General features: G+C 43.8%; 1 protein-coding gene across 1 annotated transcript in view; it reads right to left on the bottom strand.

The window, feature by feature from the left end:
- The window catches only part of LRCH3 (leucine rich repeats and calponin homology domain containing 3), a gene marked incomplete at its 5' end in the record, with an annotated part of 83005 nt that extends 63444 nt beyond the window's left edge, over positions 1 to 19561 (bottom strand). Inside the window, one exon of the mRNA XM_081910923.1 lies at positions 19351 to 19561. Coding sequence (XP_081767049.1) covers positions 19351 to 19561 — 211 coding nt within the window. The remainder of the gene's footprint in view (positions 1 to 19350) is intronic.
- Positions 19562 to 20575: the final 1014 nt, after the last annotated feature.

Below are 20575 nucleotides of genomic sequence, written 5' to 3'. Positions count from 1 at the left end.
CATACCAAGAACTAACTTAGTTGGTCTTTAAGGTGCTACTGGAAGGAATTTTTTTGTTTTGACTATGGCAGACCAACACGGCTACCTATCTGTAAAGAAACTTGCTTTATAGTCCTACATTTCCTCAAACACGTGGATGCATAAAACTGTAAATGATCAGACAGGCTGCAGATGACACTGGAATTTTATTGCCTAACATTATACAATGGTTCTATACAGCAATATATGGTGACACAGCAAGGTCATCAAATTGCCTTGCTGCACTGTAGACCCTACGTAATGTCTTTAAGAGAACAGTATCCATTGAAAAGAAGCATTGGTGGACTGAAGTCTAATGTTCTTTTAAGAACTCCATCGTTCTTGCTGATATCATTCTTAACAAATAGATTTCATTAAAGTCAACCCTCCCTCCCTCCCATGTTCGATACGACAATTAGCAGGCTTCTACCAAAAAAACTGGACTGGTGCCAGCTTACTGGTTCAGTACAAGATAAATCAATGTTGAGACATGAATTAACAATGCAGCGCAAGCTTTCAGAAAACCAAGTCTAAGAGACCATCCAAAGAATAAAGTACTAGATAGTTTCCCCAAAGTTTAAATTTAGACACAGCAAGTCAAAAAGGTCACCTTCATACTGAAGAATACATGGTAAATTTAAGCTGGAACTAAAGGAGTATGGCTAGTTAAATAGCTACAAGTATCTTGGCTTGATTCAAATTGTATCTGCTTTTCAAATGCTACAACTGAGACAAACATTTTCCAGTGCCTAAAAAACAGCTGTATGCAAGTAATGTTTTGACATTAATCTTAATCATCTATAAATAAAAATCCATTCGGTATAAAATGTTGTGAGTCTTAAATTACTGGTAAACCAGAATCCCAAGTATTTTGGGTCATCTAGTGGAAGGTCTGGAAAGAAACTAGAAACCTCCCCACTAAATTCATCTTTCTGATTAGACAGGAACCCTACATGAACCTTTCCCAACACAGTAATGTGGAATAAAAAAGTTTTCATACTGGAGATTTTTCTGATGCTCTGTATTTTTGGGGGGGGGGGCGCAAATAACTATTTCTAAAAATGTTGTTTCATAAAATTAATCAACAACATAATGAATGGATATAATACCAGTCAAATCCAGAGATGTGTAAGTCTGTGCCCCGCTCCCACTTTTCCATTCCCCTCCAGGTCTTCACATTTCTAGTCAAATCCAGCAGTTTCAACGTTGTAATTAGTTCCATTTCAGATAAACAAAACCTAGGAAATGTTCACATGCTTAATGCATACTGGAGCTTGCAAAAGTGAGTACTGTACCTTCCTTTCTCCCCTTAAAATGTAAATAATACAAAAGAAGTGCATCCTATAAATTGTCATATTTTACAAATATTCCAATAACATTATTTCCAACTAAAGCTTTGAGTATATTTGACCATAACATTCAAACCTTATTAAATGTACTTTATTGATGGTTCCTCCCTTTAAAAAATGCAAATCTGTAAACAAAACACTACTTTTCCAACTTTATGATCAGATGTGCAACTACATAAGAATATATTGTTTATGTCACCTTCGCAGTTGAGCTCTGAGGCCTATTATCTCTCCACCTGATGCTTCCCCATCATATCAAGGCACATATGTGAAATCGGGGATGTCAAGTTTCCAACTAACACATTTATGTTTTAAAAATACATTATAGTTTATAACACCAACAAAACGGATCATGTGCCCATTTTCACTGATGTGGCATTGGGGGGAGGAATAGTTTTGTTATGAAGAAATCTCTCCTTTCTTTTGCACACATCCTGCACAGTGGGAAGCTCCATGCAGATAGAAATTAAGCTCAGAACATTTAAAGGAAGCTGCTCTCAGACCCATAAAAAGTATTATTAGCCTGACAGGTGTGAGAGTTGACAAGGGAGGCTGCTTTTGTTCCTAAAGAGAAAACGAAAGAGTCACAACACAACCAGGTCAGATATAAAGGAACTAATGTAAGCACACACCGAAAATCATCTGTGAACTAGACACCTTCTCTATAAGACGAGCACCAATTGTTGTATCAAGATCAGCCCAGATGTGAGTGACTTTGCCCTTGAAGTCACAGCAAGTTTGGGGAAGTTCCCAGCAGCCTCGTCTCTGCTTGGAAAAATCTGATGAATGGCTAGGTAAGAACACAAGGGTGGCTGAGCTTTCTGAAGGTACCTGAAGAAGTGTGCATGCACACGAAAGCTTATATCCAGAACAAACTTAGTTGGTCTCTAAGGTGCTACCGGACAATTTTTTTATTTATTTCGACTGCGTCAGACCAACATGGATACCTACCTGAGCTTTCTTTGTTACTATCACCACCACAATTCACGCAGCATGTATCAAAACCAGAGGGCCAATTTAAATCCAGCCTTACAGCAGAATAAAATAATAAAGCAGACATCACTGCAAACTGCAAGCAAGGGTTCACAATGCTTCTGTGCAAACAAAAAATCTTTAGTGCACATAAAAATCAGCATATTAGGGAGACTAGGCTCAGCAGTTTCTCCCTTACACCCTGATTTTCTACATAGTTGCAATGAATCATATAAGCTCACACCTGAAGACTGAGAAGGTACAGCCCAGAAACAAGTTTGCAGCCACATATACTGCGTGCCAAAGGGAGGCCTGAGTACCAAAACAAGTACCAAAACAAGCTGCAAAACAAACAGAGGTGTAACCATCTGCTGGACAACTTTTTGTATAAGGAACTTCAACTGAAATGTTTCTGTACAAACACTGCACTCTCTTCCCCCTTCCTTTTACTGCAATCATGTGCAGGTTGGAAGCAACTTTTTGAAAACAGCACAGAAGCCTTTTGAAACATCTGTTGAACAGGAAGTGATGAACGCTGCATCCCACCGACTTTGAGGCTGGTGGTGCCCGACAGGGAGAAAGTCATAATCCGAGCTGGGATTAGTCAGAACCAGATTTTTGTGTCTGTGTGATAAGCACAGCAGATAGCTGTTTAAAAGAACTGTTCACTCAGAAGAGCCAAGGGGCAAGACTTATTTGGGAAATCAATCTCAGCAACAAAGGCGAGCACAAGGAAAAGAAGCAAATTTTCTTGGATAAAACAGTCCTCTTCCCAAAAGCCGAAAACAGGCATCACATACAAGCAACATTAGCTTATGCTTGCAAGTAGTTACGTCAATTTTTTTTTACTTATAAACAAAAATAGTTTTGGTAGCAGAGAAGGCAGCACTTTGAATCAAGCAACCTCTACTTCATTCCTCAATCTGCTCTAGAATTGCAAGTGACCTACAATAAAATGTGCATGCATAATTTCTTCCCTAACTGAAAATACGTACTCTCACTTTCTTACAGTCTTGTGCTCATAGCAGCAGTGAAGAACACAAGTCGCAGCACCTAATTTCACAAAGGCTGTGTCTTACAACACTTTGGCTGTCAACTCATCCAAACATTAGTCAGCTTTTAATCTGTTTATCGAAAGCTAGGTCACACTGTACATTAAGGTGAGACAGCTATTATTATATTTATATATGTGAGAAACTAGCAAAAAGTAGTCAAGCATTATTTATTTACAACCCACTTTTCCACAAAACATGCTCAAAACAGCTCATCAACTAGAGCAGAACAAACTGGTAAAAGGAAATATAAAGGTCTTGCCTGGTGCCTGAATGTAACGAAGGCACTAGATAGACCTCTGTGAGGACCATGTTTCTTTGCTCTGAGATGGGGGTACCCCAGAAAAGAAACAGTCCAACAATTATCTGAATGAAAAGGCTGGTCAATTTGGGAGAAGGGGGTCTTCAAACACTCTTGGTCCGGACCCACTATATTTTACCATATGGTGAGGAAAACTGCAGGACACATGAACCCAAAATAATTGGATATCCTCTTGATAAGCCGTTAATTACACTAATCTTTCTCTAACTGCAGAAACTGAAGATGACAAATCTAAAGAAGCTTCTGTTTCAAAAGCAAAACAGTGCCTGTAGGCCCTTCTCGCTCTTGAACATTTAACACATGGGCCAGTTGTCAGAGCATCAGCAAACAGGAAGCAGGATGTAGCTATCAACACCAAAACGGAAGAATGTATCAAGAAACAGGAAAAGTAGTAGCAGCAGCACACAAACACACACACCTTTAAGAAGGTGGGGGTGTGAGAAAGCACCAGAAATGGAAATAATCTGATTTAGTTGTGACTGCGAGGGAATAGTATGCGGGAAATGAGGAAGTTAGAGCAATTTTATTATTCTGACATTTTATTATTCTGGCAGAGGTGACAAATAATAGTTTGCAGAGTTCCTTTAAATTTTAAGCAGCTGTTATGTATTGGAATATTTTATCTTTTCTCAATCTGATTAAGAGGTGTTTTATTACTGCTGCAGGCAAGTTTCCCAAACTACAATGCTATGTAATAGTTGCTAAAATTCACTTTGTACAGTAATCAAACTATCTAGAGACAGACGCTGAGCTAACTTTACTGCTGTTTAGACTTTTAAGAACAGAAAAAATATCATTTAGTGTTGTCTTTTAAGAGAGGCGGTGATGCTTTCATATATTTAAGAGCTAGATCACTGCCTGAAGATGTGTTTAGCCTCAGAAGACTTCTTTTTAAATTGGACAGATAGTTAAGAGGTGTCATCCCTTTGGTAGCAGCACTTTGGGGGTGGAACGAGGGCGTGGGACAGCCTCCTTGTGTGAAAATTACTGTTTTAACAGAGATGGGGTTTTAACTTTGGTGGGTGCTGTTTTATCTGGAGGCTGGGGTTGTTTTAAAGTGTTGTTAAATGATATCTGTTAATTTGGATTTTTGTATTTGTGAGCTAGAGTATTCTTTAGGAGCACTTGTTGGGGAGTGTATTGTTTATTAGTGTGTATACATTTGTATTGTTAATTGTATTGATTATTTTTTATGTTTTGATTATTTTTCTTATGTATTTTGTGCTTTGGTTATTTTTATTATATATTTTGTGCTTTGTATATTGTATACAAATTTAACAAATTATTATAATTACATCACAAAAATATATGCCTAAAATGAGGGTTGCCTAAGATGGCCCAAGACATTTGCCGCTGCAGCCAAAACGCCCCCTCTATGCCCTCCCCCTGCAAATCCAGGTCCCCACCATGCCCCCTACTGCTGCCTGCCCCATCACCACAACTGTACCCTCACCTGCCACTACACCAGCACTACTGCCACAATGCAGCAGCAGTGGCTGTGATGGCGGTGCGGGCAAGGCCCTGGCGGGATTGGCAGCAAGGCAATGTGGGAGCACCTGAAACAATTGGCTCCACCTTGCTTAAATGACAGGCCACACCGGGCTAAGATGTACAATGTCATCACTCTCTGTCCCAATCAGAAGACCAGTGTCTTTGGTTAAAATAAGTGAGCGATTCCATTTGCCCACTTTCATCCTAAGTTCTGTTTGTGCTGCATGACATCATGGCAGCAGGATGTACCGTATTTCCAAAAATACCCAAAATGAAGGGGAAATGTGTGTGCGTCCTATGGGGCGAATGCAGGCTCTCGCTCTCCAGGCTTCGCACAGCTCTCCGTGCCGGGCTCCCACGGCTTGCGGAGAGTTGCCTGTTCTGGGGGCTGGGGTCGGGGGAAGCTTCCCCCGCCCCAGCCCCGCGCCGGGGGGGGGGGAGAAAATAAAATTTTCCCCTTTATTCCCCCCCCCAAAAAAACTAGGTGTGCCTTATGGAACGGTGCGTCCTATAGGGCGAAAAATACAGTATTATGGCCTCGGTTAAGATTCTCTGCTGCATCCTGCATGCCTCCTCAAGGCCAAAGAGTCCCTTCTCTCCTTGCACAGTGGAGTGGAAAGGCTTGCTTTAACTTGATTTGTATACTAAATCAGTAACACCATAAAACCCTGAGACTGCAGGTGAGAGCTCACATGCCTGAAAGCTCTTCCAAAGAAAAGATTCCTTGTATGTAAAGCAGAATCAGGTACTTCAGAGACAGGTGTTCTGATTTAGCCAGTTTTCTATGTGTGTGGGATGGGGAGTATGGAGGAGAACTGAGATTCCAGTTGGGACTCATGTAACTAGAAGTGGTACGGTTCAGGTACAGCTTTACTACCTCATCTGAGAATTTGAGTCAAAGGTATTTCTATCCAAGATGCCCTAACAACTGGTGCTGACTGAGACTAAGTCTCTCACTCATCCAGAGCATGCATTATATACCCATGAGAGAAAAAAGACAATACACACAGATGCGTACCCTACAGGTGAAAGTTGTTATTTAGATCAGGAATCCCAAACTGAAGAGGGAGCTGAAGAGAAAGTTGTAACTGAAGGCTTCCAAAAATGCTCACAACACTTACAAGAACAACTCCAGATGTTAAACTGATGTGGGATTAACATCATTGGGTTAAGATCACACTTTAATCTAGTCCCATGATAGATTATATTATTGAAGCTCTTGCAGAAAATAGAGGTTAAATTGACTCGTCTTCAAAACTATAGTTTGCAAGAACAAACCACTAAAGAATTACTGAAGACATGGCCTACCTCTAAGGCTGCAAAATTAAAGAGGGAGGAGACAGCATGGCTGAAACCTCTAAGGACACTTTTCTACAAAATGAGTCTCTTTCTAGCAGCTCCCCATGCTTTTATTTGCATCTCTGCCATAACTTGAAAATAATTTGTAATAAAATACTTCTATGGACACATCACTAGATCTTCAACTAGGCTCCATGGGTGTTACAAAACTGACTCCTTAATCATTTCTTTGGTTAGTAATTATGAAAGGTCAGCATAAAATATAATCATTAAGCATATTCATGATTATACATTTTTCATTGTTAATGCTACCATACACCTATTTCTTCGTTTTAAATCTCAACAATCATAATTGTCTTACTAGTGCTATACTGTCACTGACAGTAGCATCCCACTAAAATAAAAAAATCCAAGTAGAAAGGATTAGTCTTGGTTTGTTTGGCTCACTGGCTTCTCTCAGTTTGAACCATCCATTTTTCTTACATTTATACCTCACCATTCTTATCTTAGACCAGACCAGACCAGACCAGACCCAAGCCTTCTTAGCTTCAGCTTCAGACCATCACACAGAATCAAGGCTCAATCAGATTTTCAAAATTGTTTGCTGACTTAAGATACCTGTTGTCTAAAAAACTTTAACAGATAAACTGCAGAACAGCAATGGAATTTTCTTAATGAACCAAGTTACATAATTTTTTGACAATACCCTGCTCCCACTTTACCAGGTGCAGTCACTTGAAGTTTGAAAGCAGTGACTGTCTTTTCATTCAAGTAATTATGCATTAATATATGAAAATTATGATAATAAGGCTGCAAAATTGTAGTAGAGATCAAATGAGCTCATTATGACATTCCCTTCAAATGGTCTCCATAAGGACAGGGTAATTGTTCACCCACTTCGAAAACTCCTGCAGGATTCAGAAACCTCTTTCAATTTATTTAGAGTTGTCAGACCCACTTTTTTGTTGACTACACATGGCTGGCCTGTCTACTGCACTGCATTTCTTCACAGGGATCACAAAGACACTAGAGACCACATAAAATGTGGCTTCAAAGTTCTGAACAGGGTGTCCTACTTTGGTGTGAAATAATGCTGATTACAATGCTTAAAATGCAGCCCGCCATATGCCAAAACCTTTGCTTTTCCAAATCTCTTTTCCAAATCCACTTTGTCCAACCATCTATTACTAAATTGATTACAGCTTTAGCTACTGCTGCCCTTCCTCCTCACCCTTTAACCATCTGTGCAGATTCTGCCCAATTTAAAAAACGTCTACCGAGGAACAGGCTAAACACATCTTCAGTGCTCTAGCTCTTAAAGATATGAAAGCACCACCGCCTCTCTAAAAAGACAACACCAAATGATATCTTAAAAGTCATGCATGTGACTTCAGACAAAAAGTACCCTTTCACAAGCAGAAAAAAAGAGAACCAGTTCAGTTTTCAGTATTTTATTACTTGGAAATCCCACAACCTACCAGTGAGCAAACATGAAAATACTGATACCCAGCTATTCTTTTAAAACATTAAAAGAAGTCAAGGGTCATCTAGCCTGTAACACAACCTGAAACATTTTACTACCATTTTAACCATTCAAAAATGAAGTAAAGAACTATTTGAAGTAATCATCACAGCCCTCTGCTTTTTATTCTGGGACAATTAATGAACAAGAATTCACAAAGAGTCAATCAACTCCTTGCAGAGATTTATCACAGATTACAAACCAATTTGATTAGTTAAGCCTAGCTCTTTCAGAAGATGGGCTGAGCAGCAATGTAAATATTTGACAACATGTATAGTAGCTGCCTTTGCTACTAGTTCTGTTTATTTCTGTTTGCCTCTTGCTATCACAACTCAGGTGATTAAAATTTGATCTCACTAAAACACTGTGTTCAAATCATTGCTCAGTCATAAACAAGTTGGCAAGTTCTTCAATCTTCCAAGCCATGACTTGGAGAATTGGGAGTAAGTCCTGTGCTCTTGCACTTGGGGTGAACAGAGTATTTCCTGGTTTGATGAAGACGCAATTTGCCGCCAAATTAACAAATTGTAGTTTGAGTGAGTCCTCTAAACTAGGATCAAACTGAGGTTTGCAGACCATAGTTTGCCAATTTGGAATTAAACAGCAAAGTGTGATTTAATCAAAGCAGAAAATATTACATTAAGCCTAGAAATGCAGACCATGGCTATTTCCCCATGTCTCACTGTAAACGCTTTAAAAGCAGCAGTTGGAACACAATATATTTTTCAATTACCTTAGCCTTTTTTACTTTAAAATAAAAATATCCTAGAGTGTTTTAAATTCTCTTTTACTGTAAGCTCCCTTGGAGACTGTTAAGAACAACATAAATATTTTAAATAAGCCAAACTTTTCCTGCCTCCAATATGCTGTTCAATTCTTGAACAATTAGAATGGATGGGAACTGGGTGACAGCTAGTATTCCCACAAACTACTGTAAAAGTACAATGAGCCTCAATGAAGACAATAGAGAACAAATGGACTATTGTTTATCATTCTAACCAGCTAATCATTCATTGCAATGAGGATTTTATACAGATGCTTTCTATCATGTGCCTATGAGAAGTGTTCTCTCAGAATTGCTTCTTGTTGCTATACTATTTTAAATGCCTGTTAAAAACTTTATACCCAGAAATGTAATTTAGTTGCACAAGCTTGACTTAAAATTCTGGCTGACTTTATTGACGTATGTTTTACAATCGTTTTGTATTATTTTATGTGTTATCACTTAAGAGCTCTTCCAAAGCAAGGTATAGGTGATTCTAAAAATAAAATAAAGGCTAGAAACATTTCCCAAAGAGAGTAGCCTTGTTTGATATGAAGATCAATTTCAGAGCCGGTATGAAGGGTAAAGGAGTTGGATGTGGAACAAATACCTGCAATGTATGAAAACAGGGACATTTCCAGTAAATCGTGATGGAAGACACAGATCCACCTCTTTCCATATGAGCCTAACCGGAACCTGATCTCATCTTATGAGGTCCAGAGGGTGGCAACACAAGAACAGGCCTTTTCTGCAGTGACTTCCCATTTGTGGAATGCTCTCCCCAGGGAAGTTTGCCTGGGACCTTCATTATACACCTTTAGGTGCCAAGCAAAAACGTTCCTTTTTTTTAACCAGGCCATTGGTTGAGCCGATTTACATCCTATGCCTTTTTAAAATGTGTGGTGTTGTTTTTGGCGGGGGAGGGGGGGCTATTGGGTTGTTCTTTTTATTAGGTATTTTGTCGTTTTACATCTTGATTTTATTCTAATAATAACCTTAGTCTTCTTATTTTCAACTGCATGGTTAGGATAAGAAAGGTTAAGCTATCTGTGACACAGCAGCTGAGACAAAAAGGGATATCCTCAAGTTAATTGCTAAGTATTTAACCTGACAGGGCTATGTTATGACATATTTTGAAAACAATCAAGCTTACCAAGTGGTAAAAGGAGTGTAACCACAGTTTAATTTATCTTACGGTAAGGCAGCACAGGGTCTTGACTCCCTGAACCTGCAATACACAGGTTAACAGCACTGTGTGGCTGTCTAGCCACAACCTTGTTTTGAATCCACTCATCCATGGATCAGTGAAGGCTATATTTGCCTTGGAAATAGAGAGAACAACACTGAACACATGGTTCTGATGAACTAAGATCTTTTTACTTTTAGAACATTACTATTATTATTTATTTTCTTTATTTATCATCCAACTTTCCTCCAACAAGCTCAAGGCAGCATCTGTAGCTCTTCCCACTTCATTTCATCCTCCCAATAACCCTGTGAAATAGGTTAGGCTGAAAGGACAGTGACTGGAGGGTGGAGGAAAAACTAAGTCAAATAACCTGATATGAGAAATCAGCAAAGAGCCTACGAGGCGGAAGAGACATCGGAGGTCACCTAGTTCAACCTTCCCGCATAAAGTAGAACGTAACTGATAGATGCCATCCAGCCTCTGCTTTAATATCTCTGGAGAAGGTAAAAAGAAGGTAAAGGACCCCTGGGCAGCTAATTTGACTATGGGGTGAGGCGCTCATCTCTGCTTAGTTTCAGGCCAAAGGGAGATGGCGTTTGTCTGCAGAAAGCTTTTCCGGGACATGTGGCCAGAATGACTAAACCACTTCTGGCACAAAAAGACACCGTGATGAGTGCCAGAGCGCATGGAAACGCCATTTACCTTCCCATCATAGTGGTACCTATTTATCTACTCTCGCTGGTATGCTTTTGAACTACTACGCTGGCAGGAGCTGGGTCAGAGCAATGGGAGGACAGCCCACCAGCTCTGAAGAAGTCTGCTCCTTTACTGAGCTCCTCTTGCTGTTAGGATGTTTCTCCTAATGTTGAGCTAAAATCTGCTTCCCTGCAAATACCATCTTATCACAACCAGATGATCATAAACAATGATTAAAAGCTTAGAAAATAAAGCTGTGCATACAGCTGCTTTCTTGCAGTCAGGAAAACTGTAGAACAGGGTCATTCCAGGACCTTGGTACTATCCACTTTTACAACCTTACAGTGGCAGCAGCAATAAACAGCCATCGTGAAGCTGAGGCTCCACTACTTTGGCCACCTCATGAGAAGATAAGACTCCCTGGAAAAGATCCTGATGTTGGGAAGGATGGAGGGCGCAAAGAGAAGGGGACGACAGAGGACGAGATGATGGGACAGTGTTCTCAAAGCTACTAACATGAGTGACCAAACTGCGGGAGGCAGTGGAAGACAGGAGTGCCTGGCATGCTCTGGTCCAGGGGTCACGAAGAGTCGGACACAACTAAACAACAATAGATTCCATGAAAGGTCCATGCATGCCACATACTTTGTTCCCCATTTGTTAACTCGCAATGCAGCTGAATAGCTTCACACTGTAACAGCCCTACTGGGCTTGATCTATGTACTATCCAGGAATAACCTTGCAAACAAGTCCACTAAAATAACATGCCTAGATTTCATTAGAGCACACATACCCATTTGTTAAGACATTTGTGGCCTAGAAAAGGCCAACGTGGCAAGCACACTGGGGCTAGAAATTCTAATTTCACATATGGGGTCTGAACCAGCTGTGACTGACCAGGGAGACCACCTTGGTCACCTCTCTTCAAAAATGACATTGCAGAGCTGGAAAAGGTTCAGAAAACAGAGTAACTCTCCTTTGAGAAACAACATTTGGAGCGTATTAGTTTAAAAAGAAAGGGCAAGGAAGGCAGGGGGCATGACTGAGGTGTACAAGATTATGCATGATGCAGAGGAAGTGGATAGGGAAAAGTTTCTGTCCCTCTCTCATAAAACTAAAACTCAGGGTCATCCAATGAAGCTAAATGTTGGGAGACTCAGGATAGAAAAAAAGAGGGACCTCTTCACAGAGGGCATAGCTAAAACTATGGGATTCACTCCCACAAGAGGCAGTCAAGGCCCCCAATATGGGTGGCTTTAAAGGGGGATTAGATAATTCATGGAGCACAAGGCTATCAATGGCTACCAGACTGGCCACTATGGCTATATTCTACCTCCACTGCCAGATGAGGTATGACATGGAGCATCAGTTGTTGGGAACCATGGTGGGGAGACTGCTGTTGCACTCAGGTCCTAGAATAAAATGCTGGACAAGATGGGACTTGGACCTGATCCAGCAAGGCTCTTCTTATGTTCTTAGAGCTTCTCTGTCTGAAGGCAATTCTTTCTTCACATAAGTGGCCACATGAACAACCATTTTACAAAGATGATCTATAGCGCAGTCTAACTCCTTTGAGCTGCCTAAAGGGTTTCAAAGCAGATACATGTTTTAAGTAAAGCCTGCATTCTGGCTTCATCCAATGGAAGCAACTATGCAACACTTCATTCACTACAATATGTTGAATCCTGCATTTCTGCTACTGCATGCAGTGTACTATACAGAACCAACAAGGTTTCAATCTACATTGGGAACTTTCTTTTTAAAGATTGAGGCTAGGGATTGACAAGGAAGTAGTAAAAATAAGGGTAAGAGGCTTAAATGTAAACTGACAGGGAATAGAATTAAGAGACGTTTTTGCACGGAAAGGCATTAGATTAACAGTTGTTTTAGGTAAGTGTCTGATGACATTCGGACCATCTATTTATTCATTTAAATCTAACTAAACATCTCTCAACTCTATCTCCAAATAAACTTTTTAAAAGGAGCAGATGCCACAGCTAACTATTGTTCCTTATATTTTACTGCATCTTAAGGGCTTGTTTACATTTTATATTTCTGCTCAAGAAAGTTTCATTTCATTAAATGTGCCCCCTTAGTTTTATCCCACTGCCAGCATTTATTTATTTATGTATGTATGGCAGTCTCCAGTATTACAAAACCCTCAAAAATAGAAAAGTTGGAACTAGATCTTGTAAGCAAACAATTCCTACTCCAGCAGCTAATTTTCTTCATGCAGAATAACATTCTGCTTTATACTTCAGATCTATACAGTATAAGCACCTGACATACAATGTTATCAGCCCTGTGCATCACTTTGTGTGGCACCTCACAGCTCTGGTTTTCTAACAGAAGAGTGTAAGGGGCAAAAGCTGGTGAAAGGACTAGATGCCACCGATCTTCTCAAAGGTGCTAAATAAAAGCTGTTTCCAGCCTTACTTCACAATTGGCAGCACTAATGACAGCTGACATTTTAAATATGGAGAAGGGACTGGGGTGAGTATGTAACATTATTGCCTGTCCCAAACAGCATGGAGAATGGAAAAACGTAAGCAATTATTGATTATGAAGGGATGAGAACAGACAGGAATGGATTTTTAACCGTACTGCATTGTGCTGTGAACCACAAGTGCTAAACCACAGCCGAGCATCTTAAGAAAGCAGAATTAACTGAAGTCAGACAATCTACACCTGCAGCCTAAATACAGCAAGTTTACTTTTAAGCAAGCATGCTCAGGGCTTACAGCTGTAGGCTCACTTAATTTGTTTCTAAGCTTCTGAGGCCATGTGCCATATTCCCATTTTGAAACTGCGGTAGTCATAAGAGCATGAGCTATGAACCGGAAAGTCCCCAGATCAAATCACAGCTCAGCCAGCTCAACTCACTAGGTGGCCTTAGGCAAGCCACTCTCTCTCAGCTTCACCCCTCATCAGTAATAGGGGAATAATACTTCTAGCCCAACTTACAGGGTTGATGGCATTACTGAGAATGTATCCGAGGACTTGGAGGAAAGCAGGACGGTTGGTTTTTATCCAAAGAAATATGATCTGTAGTACTTAAAAAATAGTATTACATTTCTCAAATATTATTTTTAGCCAGGTTTTAAAAAATCCCTTAAAAATCAAGTTTACCACAACAAATATATGATTGGTTCTACCATCTTCACAATGTCCGCAGTATTCTTAACATGAAAAGATGTAGTACAGCATTCCAGCTGAGGAAATCTGGTCTGTACACCCTGTTATGCACAGCTTACACCCTACTATACACAACTTAATGCTGACCTATCCCAAGATCACTCTGCAGGTCCACAGGCAGACTTTTGAACCCAGGTCCCACAGGTTTCATATCCAGAAATCTTTCAACTTGATCTTTTTCTGCCAGCAAACCTGTTTCAAACCACACAAATTTTGCAAAAAGTTGTATCAGAATCAAGTTTGCAGCCACAGATGGTAACATCTGAATTCATCTAACAATGGAGATTAAGACGTTTCACAATGATGACTCATAGTATTTGTATTTATAATAAACACTTCTAGACATAGTCACATGTCAAATGATACAAAATAAACACTGTAGTTCCATTCACTGAATTCCCCCCCCCCCCTTTCTTGGCTATTTGACTATTCATCTGGGTTCATCTGCATTCTGTTTATCCCACATAGTCCAGTTTGACAGCTTGTTCTCATTTAGACAGACCTGTAAATACTTAATCTACTTTGAATTATTCTACCCATCCTAAATACAGGCTGCCACAATTGGGCTCCATTTGCTTGTGTAAGCGTACTATGAAATTGGCAGTTACCAGGCCGTCAAGCCCATATTTAGAGTGGAATTTTCAACCGTACAACGAACAAATACACATTCATGCGACAGCATTTTTTGCAGAGTGAAAGAGGTCCTACCCAGTCCCCAGGCTCCAAGTCTTCACTATCCCACAACAAAAAAGTGTCCTGCTTTTTCAATTCCTCACAGATCCCTGGGTCCAGCTCTACCGGTGCCCACCCTAGATGCCACCCTTGAAATGCTGCCATCTATTCTCCAGCAGGTTCTCCCAGCCTACAGGGTCTCATGAAATACCCTCTCAAGTCGGGGTAGGGGCAGAACAGGGAAGCGTTCCAGATGGTGGACTATTCCACTGTGGGGGTTTTCCTTTTCCTCGGGGACTCCCTAATTCTCCAGTGATCAAGACCATTATTCACCACCACCCATTATGCTTTCAAAATTATTTTGAATCATTTCGATTTGTGGAGAAGGGAGTGGCAGTTGTACACCACTTTTCACACTCATACGGTAGAAAAGAAGGAAACTTTACAGTCCTCAGCTGAATCAAAGCCTTCGTGTGTGCAACTGCTCATATTAATCATTTCTCAGCTAAAGCTCTCCTTCTCCCCTTGATCAAGTTTGGTTTGTAAGGCTCCTTGGGGCAGGGACCTGCCTTTTGCACCTCTTTCTCTGTACATATAACCAAACTGATGGTGCTATGTTGGCATCTTGGGGGTCCCTTTGAACACAAAGGCAGGTTAGAACAGCTGTCACATGGAAGAAGGAACAAGCTTGTTTTTTCCTGCCCTGCTGGAGGGTAGGATTCGAACAAATGGCTTCAGGTTACCAGAAAGGAGATTCTGATCCAACATCAGGGAAAACCTTCCGACAGTAAAAGCTATTTGACAGTGGAACGGTCCCCGTCAGGAGGTTGTGGACTCTCTTTCCTTGCAGATTTTAAAGCAGAGGTTGGATGGCCACATGTCATATAAGATCTAGCTGAGATTCCTGAATTGCAGGGGGTTGGGCTAGATGACCCTTGGTGTTCCGTCCAACTCTACAATTCTATGATTCTAAGTGTTTTTAATAAATCTAATATTTAAGCTACACAAACATTTTTCCCCATTCTACTTTTGCAGGATCATTTTCTCATTTTCTGTGATCCCAGAAGTATAATATTTCATAAATAACACCACATAATACATTCAACACCATTTTGGCATCCAGTGCTGGTGGTTTGTAATATACAACTGCTTGTATTGCAGATACAAAATCCACACATAAGCGGCCCACAACTTATGCTTATTTACTCAGAGATCAGTCTACTGACTTCAAATGAGGCTTACTCCCCAGTAAGTGTTTTGAAGACTGCAATCATAACACCACCTATCTGAAATTAACCGCAATACTGGTAACTGCATTTATTTGCAAACATCCCAATTCATGCAAACTGGCATGAAACAATTCACTAATCCACACATTTTTTGTGGAATAGCAGGGCAATGTTTACTTAGAAGTAAGTCCCAGGGAGATCAATTGGGCATACTCCCCAGTAAATAGGGTTCTAGCAGCCTTACTAGGGTGGTCTACAGGTATGGCTGCGCATTTTGACCAGCACTGCGAAGCATCCTTGGCTCTTGGGGCTCACCAACACAGACACACACACAACCCAACTAGGAAGGAAGGAAGGCAGCCTTCGCCTTGCTCTGGTTAGAGTTACAAAGCAGCCTTTCTGGCATCGTGGTTAAAGGTGTCGGATGAAGACCTGGGAGGCCAGGGTACAAATCCCTACTCAGTGATGCTCAATGAGTGACCTTAGGTGCCAGTCACTCTCAGTCCGACCCCCCTCACAGGATTGTTCTGAGGATAAAATTGGGAAGGGGAGAACTCTATGCACTACACTGAGCTCCTAGGAGGAATCATAGAATTGTAGGATTGGAAAGGACCTCAAGGGGCATCTAGTCCAACCCGATGCAATACAGCTAAATAATCCCTGGCAAATGACCATCCAACCTCTGCTTAAAAACCTCCAGGGAAACAAAATCTGTTGGAGAATTGTTATATTATATTTAAATGAGTGGTTACAAAATTGCAAATAAGATGATAATTTGCTTGAAAAAATTTATCAACGATGTAAGTGGGAGCGGGAGACGTGAGGAAGTCTAAAGAAGTTATGAAATTTTGTTAAAACAAAGCAATGCTGTTTATCACTTTTGTATTTCTTTTATTAAAAACCCCAATAAATATTTTTTTTAAAAAAAAAAACCTCCAGGGAAACAGAACCCAGCACCTTCTAAGAGAGTCCATTCTACTGTCGAACAGCTCTTACCATCAGAAAGTCCTTCCTAAAGTTTTTGCTCCATGTTCCATGCGACCCCTTCAGATACTTGAAGATGGCTATCATATGTCCTCTCTGTCTACTCTCCCTCAGGCTAAACATACTCAACTCCCTTAACCGTTCTTACAAGGCTTGGTTTCCAGACCCTTGATCATCTCGGTCACCTTCCTTTGCACATGCTGCAGCTTGTCAACAACCTTCTTAAATTGTGGTGGCCAGAACTGGACATGTTACTCCAGGTGGGGTGTGACCGAGGTTGAATAGAGAAGGACTATAACTTCCCTTGATCTGGACACTGTAACTTCTGTTGATGCAGCCTAGAATTGCATTAGCTTTTTTGGCTGCTGCATCCCACTGGAAAGAAAGGATAGAAAAACTGAGAGAGCCGGTGGGTTGCAGTAGTTAAGGAGTGTCAGACTAGGGCCTGGGAGAGACCAGGGTTCAAATCCCCACTCGGCCATGAAGTTCAATGGGTGGCCTTGGATGCCAGCCAGCCACTGCCTCTCTCTGCCCAACCCACCCCCCACTGGGTTGTTTTGGGGGTTAACTGAAGAGGCGGAGAGGGGGAAAACAATACACACTGCCCTTCAGTCATAGAATCATAGACTTCTAAAGCTGGAAGGGGTCCCGAGGGCCATCTAGTCCAACCCCCTGCAATGCAGGAAACTTTTGCCCAATGTGGGACTCAAACCAATGACCCTGACCCCCGACTGACCTATCATGAAACCCACGGAGGAAAAATACGGGATATATTTGTAACAACGGATCCTAATCTGTGGCGCAGAGAACAGGTGGAGCCAAATCCAGAATAACCAAGGACGCATGGAACGAAGACCTGGGTTCGAGTCCCGTCCCCCCACTCAGCTCACTGAGTTTCACGGGGGGGGGGGCAACCACTGCCTCTCTCAGCCTAGCCCACCTCACAGGGGTGTTGTGGAGATGGCAGGAGGAGGGCGGGGAAAGGAAACCATGTATGCCCACCTTCAGATTAAAAGGCGGGCTATGAATGCGACCAACGAAGCAGTCCAGTCAATAAAATAAATAAGTGGAGGGGCGCAGAGAGGGCCATTTGGGCCAGCGCCCCTGAAGGCGACCCTCTTGCCCTCCCCCCAAACACTGAGGGGTGGGGGGAGCACCCCTTGCCCCCAGACACTGAGGGGTGGGGGAGCACGCTTTGCCCCCCCAAACACTGAGGGGCGGGGAGCACCCCTTGCCCCCCAACACTGAGGGGTGGAGGGAACACTCCTCGCCCCCCCAAACACTGATGGGTGGAGGGAACACTCCTTGCCCCCCCAAACACTGAGGGGTGCAGGGAGCACCCCTTGCCCCCCAAACACTGAGGGGTGGGGGGAAGCATCCTCGCCCCCCAAACACTGAGGAGTGGGGGAGCACCCCTTGCCCCCCCAAACACTGAGGGGTGGAGGGAGCACTCCTTGCCCCCCAAACACTGAGGGGTGGGGGGAGCACCCGTTGCCCCCCAAACACTGAGGGGTGGAGGGAGCACCCCTTGCCCCCCAAACACTGAGGAGTGGGGGAGCACCCCTTGCCCCCCCAAACACTGAGGGGTGGAGGGAGCACCCCTTGCCCCCCAAACACTGAGGGGTGGGGGGAGCACCCCTTGCCCCCCAAACACTGAGGGGTGGGGGGAAGCATCCTCGCCCCCAAACACTGAGGAGTGGGGGAGCACCCCTTGCCCCCCCAAACACTGATGGGTGGAGGGAACACTCCTCGCCCCCCCAAACACTGATGGGTGGAGGGAACACTCCTCGCCCCCCAAACACTGAGGGGTGGGGGGAAGCACCCTCGCCCCCCAAACACTGAGGGGTGGGGGGAAGCACCCTTTGCCCCCAAACACTGAGAGGTAGGGGAGCACCCCTTGCTCCCCCAAACACTGAGGGGTGGAGGGAGCACCCCTTGCCCCCCCAACACTGAGGGGTGGGGGGAGCACCCCTTGCTCCCCCAAACACTGAGAGGTGGGGGAGCACCCTTTGCCCCCCAAAACACTGAGGGGTGGGGGAAGCACCCCTTGACCCCCAAACACTGAGGGGTGGGGGGAGCACCCCTTGACCCCCAAAACACTGAGGGGTGGGGGAAGCACCCCTTGACCCCCAAACACTGAGGGGTGGGGGGAGCACCCCTTGCCCCACAAACACTGAGAGGTGGGGGGAGCACCCCTTGCCCCACAAACACTGAGAGGTGGGGGAGCACCCCTTGCCCCACAAACACTGAGAGGTGGGGGGAGCACCCCTTGCCCCACAAACACTGAGAGGTGGGGGAGCACCCCTTGCCCCCCAAACACTGAGGGGTGGGGGGAGCACCCCTTGCTCCCCCAAACACTGAGGGGTGGAGGGAGCACTCCTTGCCCCCCAAACACTGAGGGGTGGAGGAAGCACTCCTTGCCCCCCCAAAACTGGGGGGTGGAGGGAGCACCCTTTGCCGCCCCCCAACACAGAGGGGTGGGGGGAGCACCCCTTGCCCCCCTCCCGCCGCCAGAGGGTCTTGGGGGCTCCTCCTCCCATATATTCGGGGGCGCAGCCCTCCCTCTCCCCCCCCCGCCCCGCTTCCCCTCTCCTCACCGGCCTGCGTGGTGTCGCTGAGGTCGTGGCTGGCGGCGCTGCCCCGCGGGTAGTCCCTCAGCTTCCTGCCGCTCAGGCTGAGGGCGCCGCTGGCCGCCGCCTCCTCCAGCGCCCGCTCCAGCGAGCGCGTCCACGACGACGGGCCCGCCGAAGAGGCAGCAGCGCCTCCGCCGCCCCCCGAACCCAGGCCGCCTCCGCCTCCCCCCGGCATCAGCGCCCCGGAGACCCCGCCGGAGCAGCCGCTGCTTCCTCCGCCCGCGCCGCCGCCGCCGCCCTCCGACGCCGCCGCCGCCAGCACCGCGGCCGCCATTTCCCCCACCCCCCGCGCTCTCCTCCCTCAGGAGCCCCGCCAAGCTGCGCATGCTCCGCGGAAGCCGCCGGCCGGGGAAAGGGAGGGGAGGCGGGCCGGGCGGAAGCGCGCGCTGAGGGCGTCACGGAAGGGGAACGCGCCTGCGCGGAGGAAGGACCCGGGCGGCTGCAGGGAAAGGGGCGGGGCGAGTGACAAGGGAGTTAGACCCGGACCGGGAAGGTTTTTCTTTCTGCTGAACTACAACTCCCGTCATGCTGCGCTGGGGCTGATGGGAGTTGGAGTCCCACAAGCTCATTTTTCTGGCTTTTAAGTTATTTTTTAAAGCAGTTTTTGTACTGAGTTTCCATGCTGTAAACCTACCCAGTGATGGGCGGGAAGCAAATAAATAAATAATTTTAAAATAAATAAATAAATAAAATTAAATAGCCGAAGGCCATGGCAATTCCATGCAATCCTAAAATAAGTAAATAAAAAGATATACAGGTTGCCCACTTCTGACGCGCCTTTTCGCCCCAATGAATGAAGTGGTGTATTATTTTGAATAGTACAAATAGTTGTGTCATTTGGGGGGGGGGTTGTGTTTGCGTCTATCCTTCATTTATCGCAATGCATAAAATATGGTTTATTTTTGTAAACCATCTTTCCGCCCTTTGGAGCTCAAAGCAATGTACAACAAAAATAAAAACATAGTCATAACAACCAATAATTAAAATAACCGGCCAATGTCTAAAACAAAAAAATCTGAATGCAGCAGGCAATAATATTGGAACTTTAAAGAATTCCTTATTTCCAGTTATGTCCCAGGGCAAACAAGTGCATCTTGATCAATGGGGGAGTCCAACCCAACTTTCCGAGTGAGGGAATTACAAAATGGGGCACCAAGAAAGGCCTACTTTGCATGAACTATGCCCATCA

The sequence above is a fragment of the Podarcis melisellensis genome (assembly GCF_964234715.1).
Source record: "Podarcis melisellensis genome assembly, chromosome: 5".
Lineage (NCBI taxonomy): Eukaryota > Metazoa > Chordata > Lepidosauria > Squamata > Lacertidae > Podarcis > Podarcis melisellensis.
This window is presented reverse-complemented; position numbering and strand designations above follow the sequence as displayed.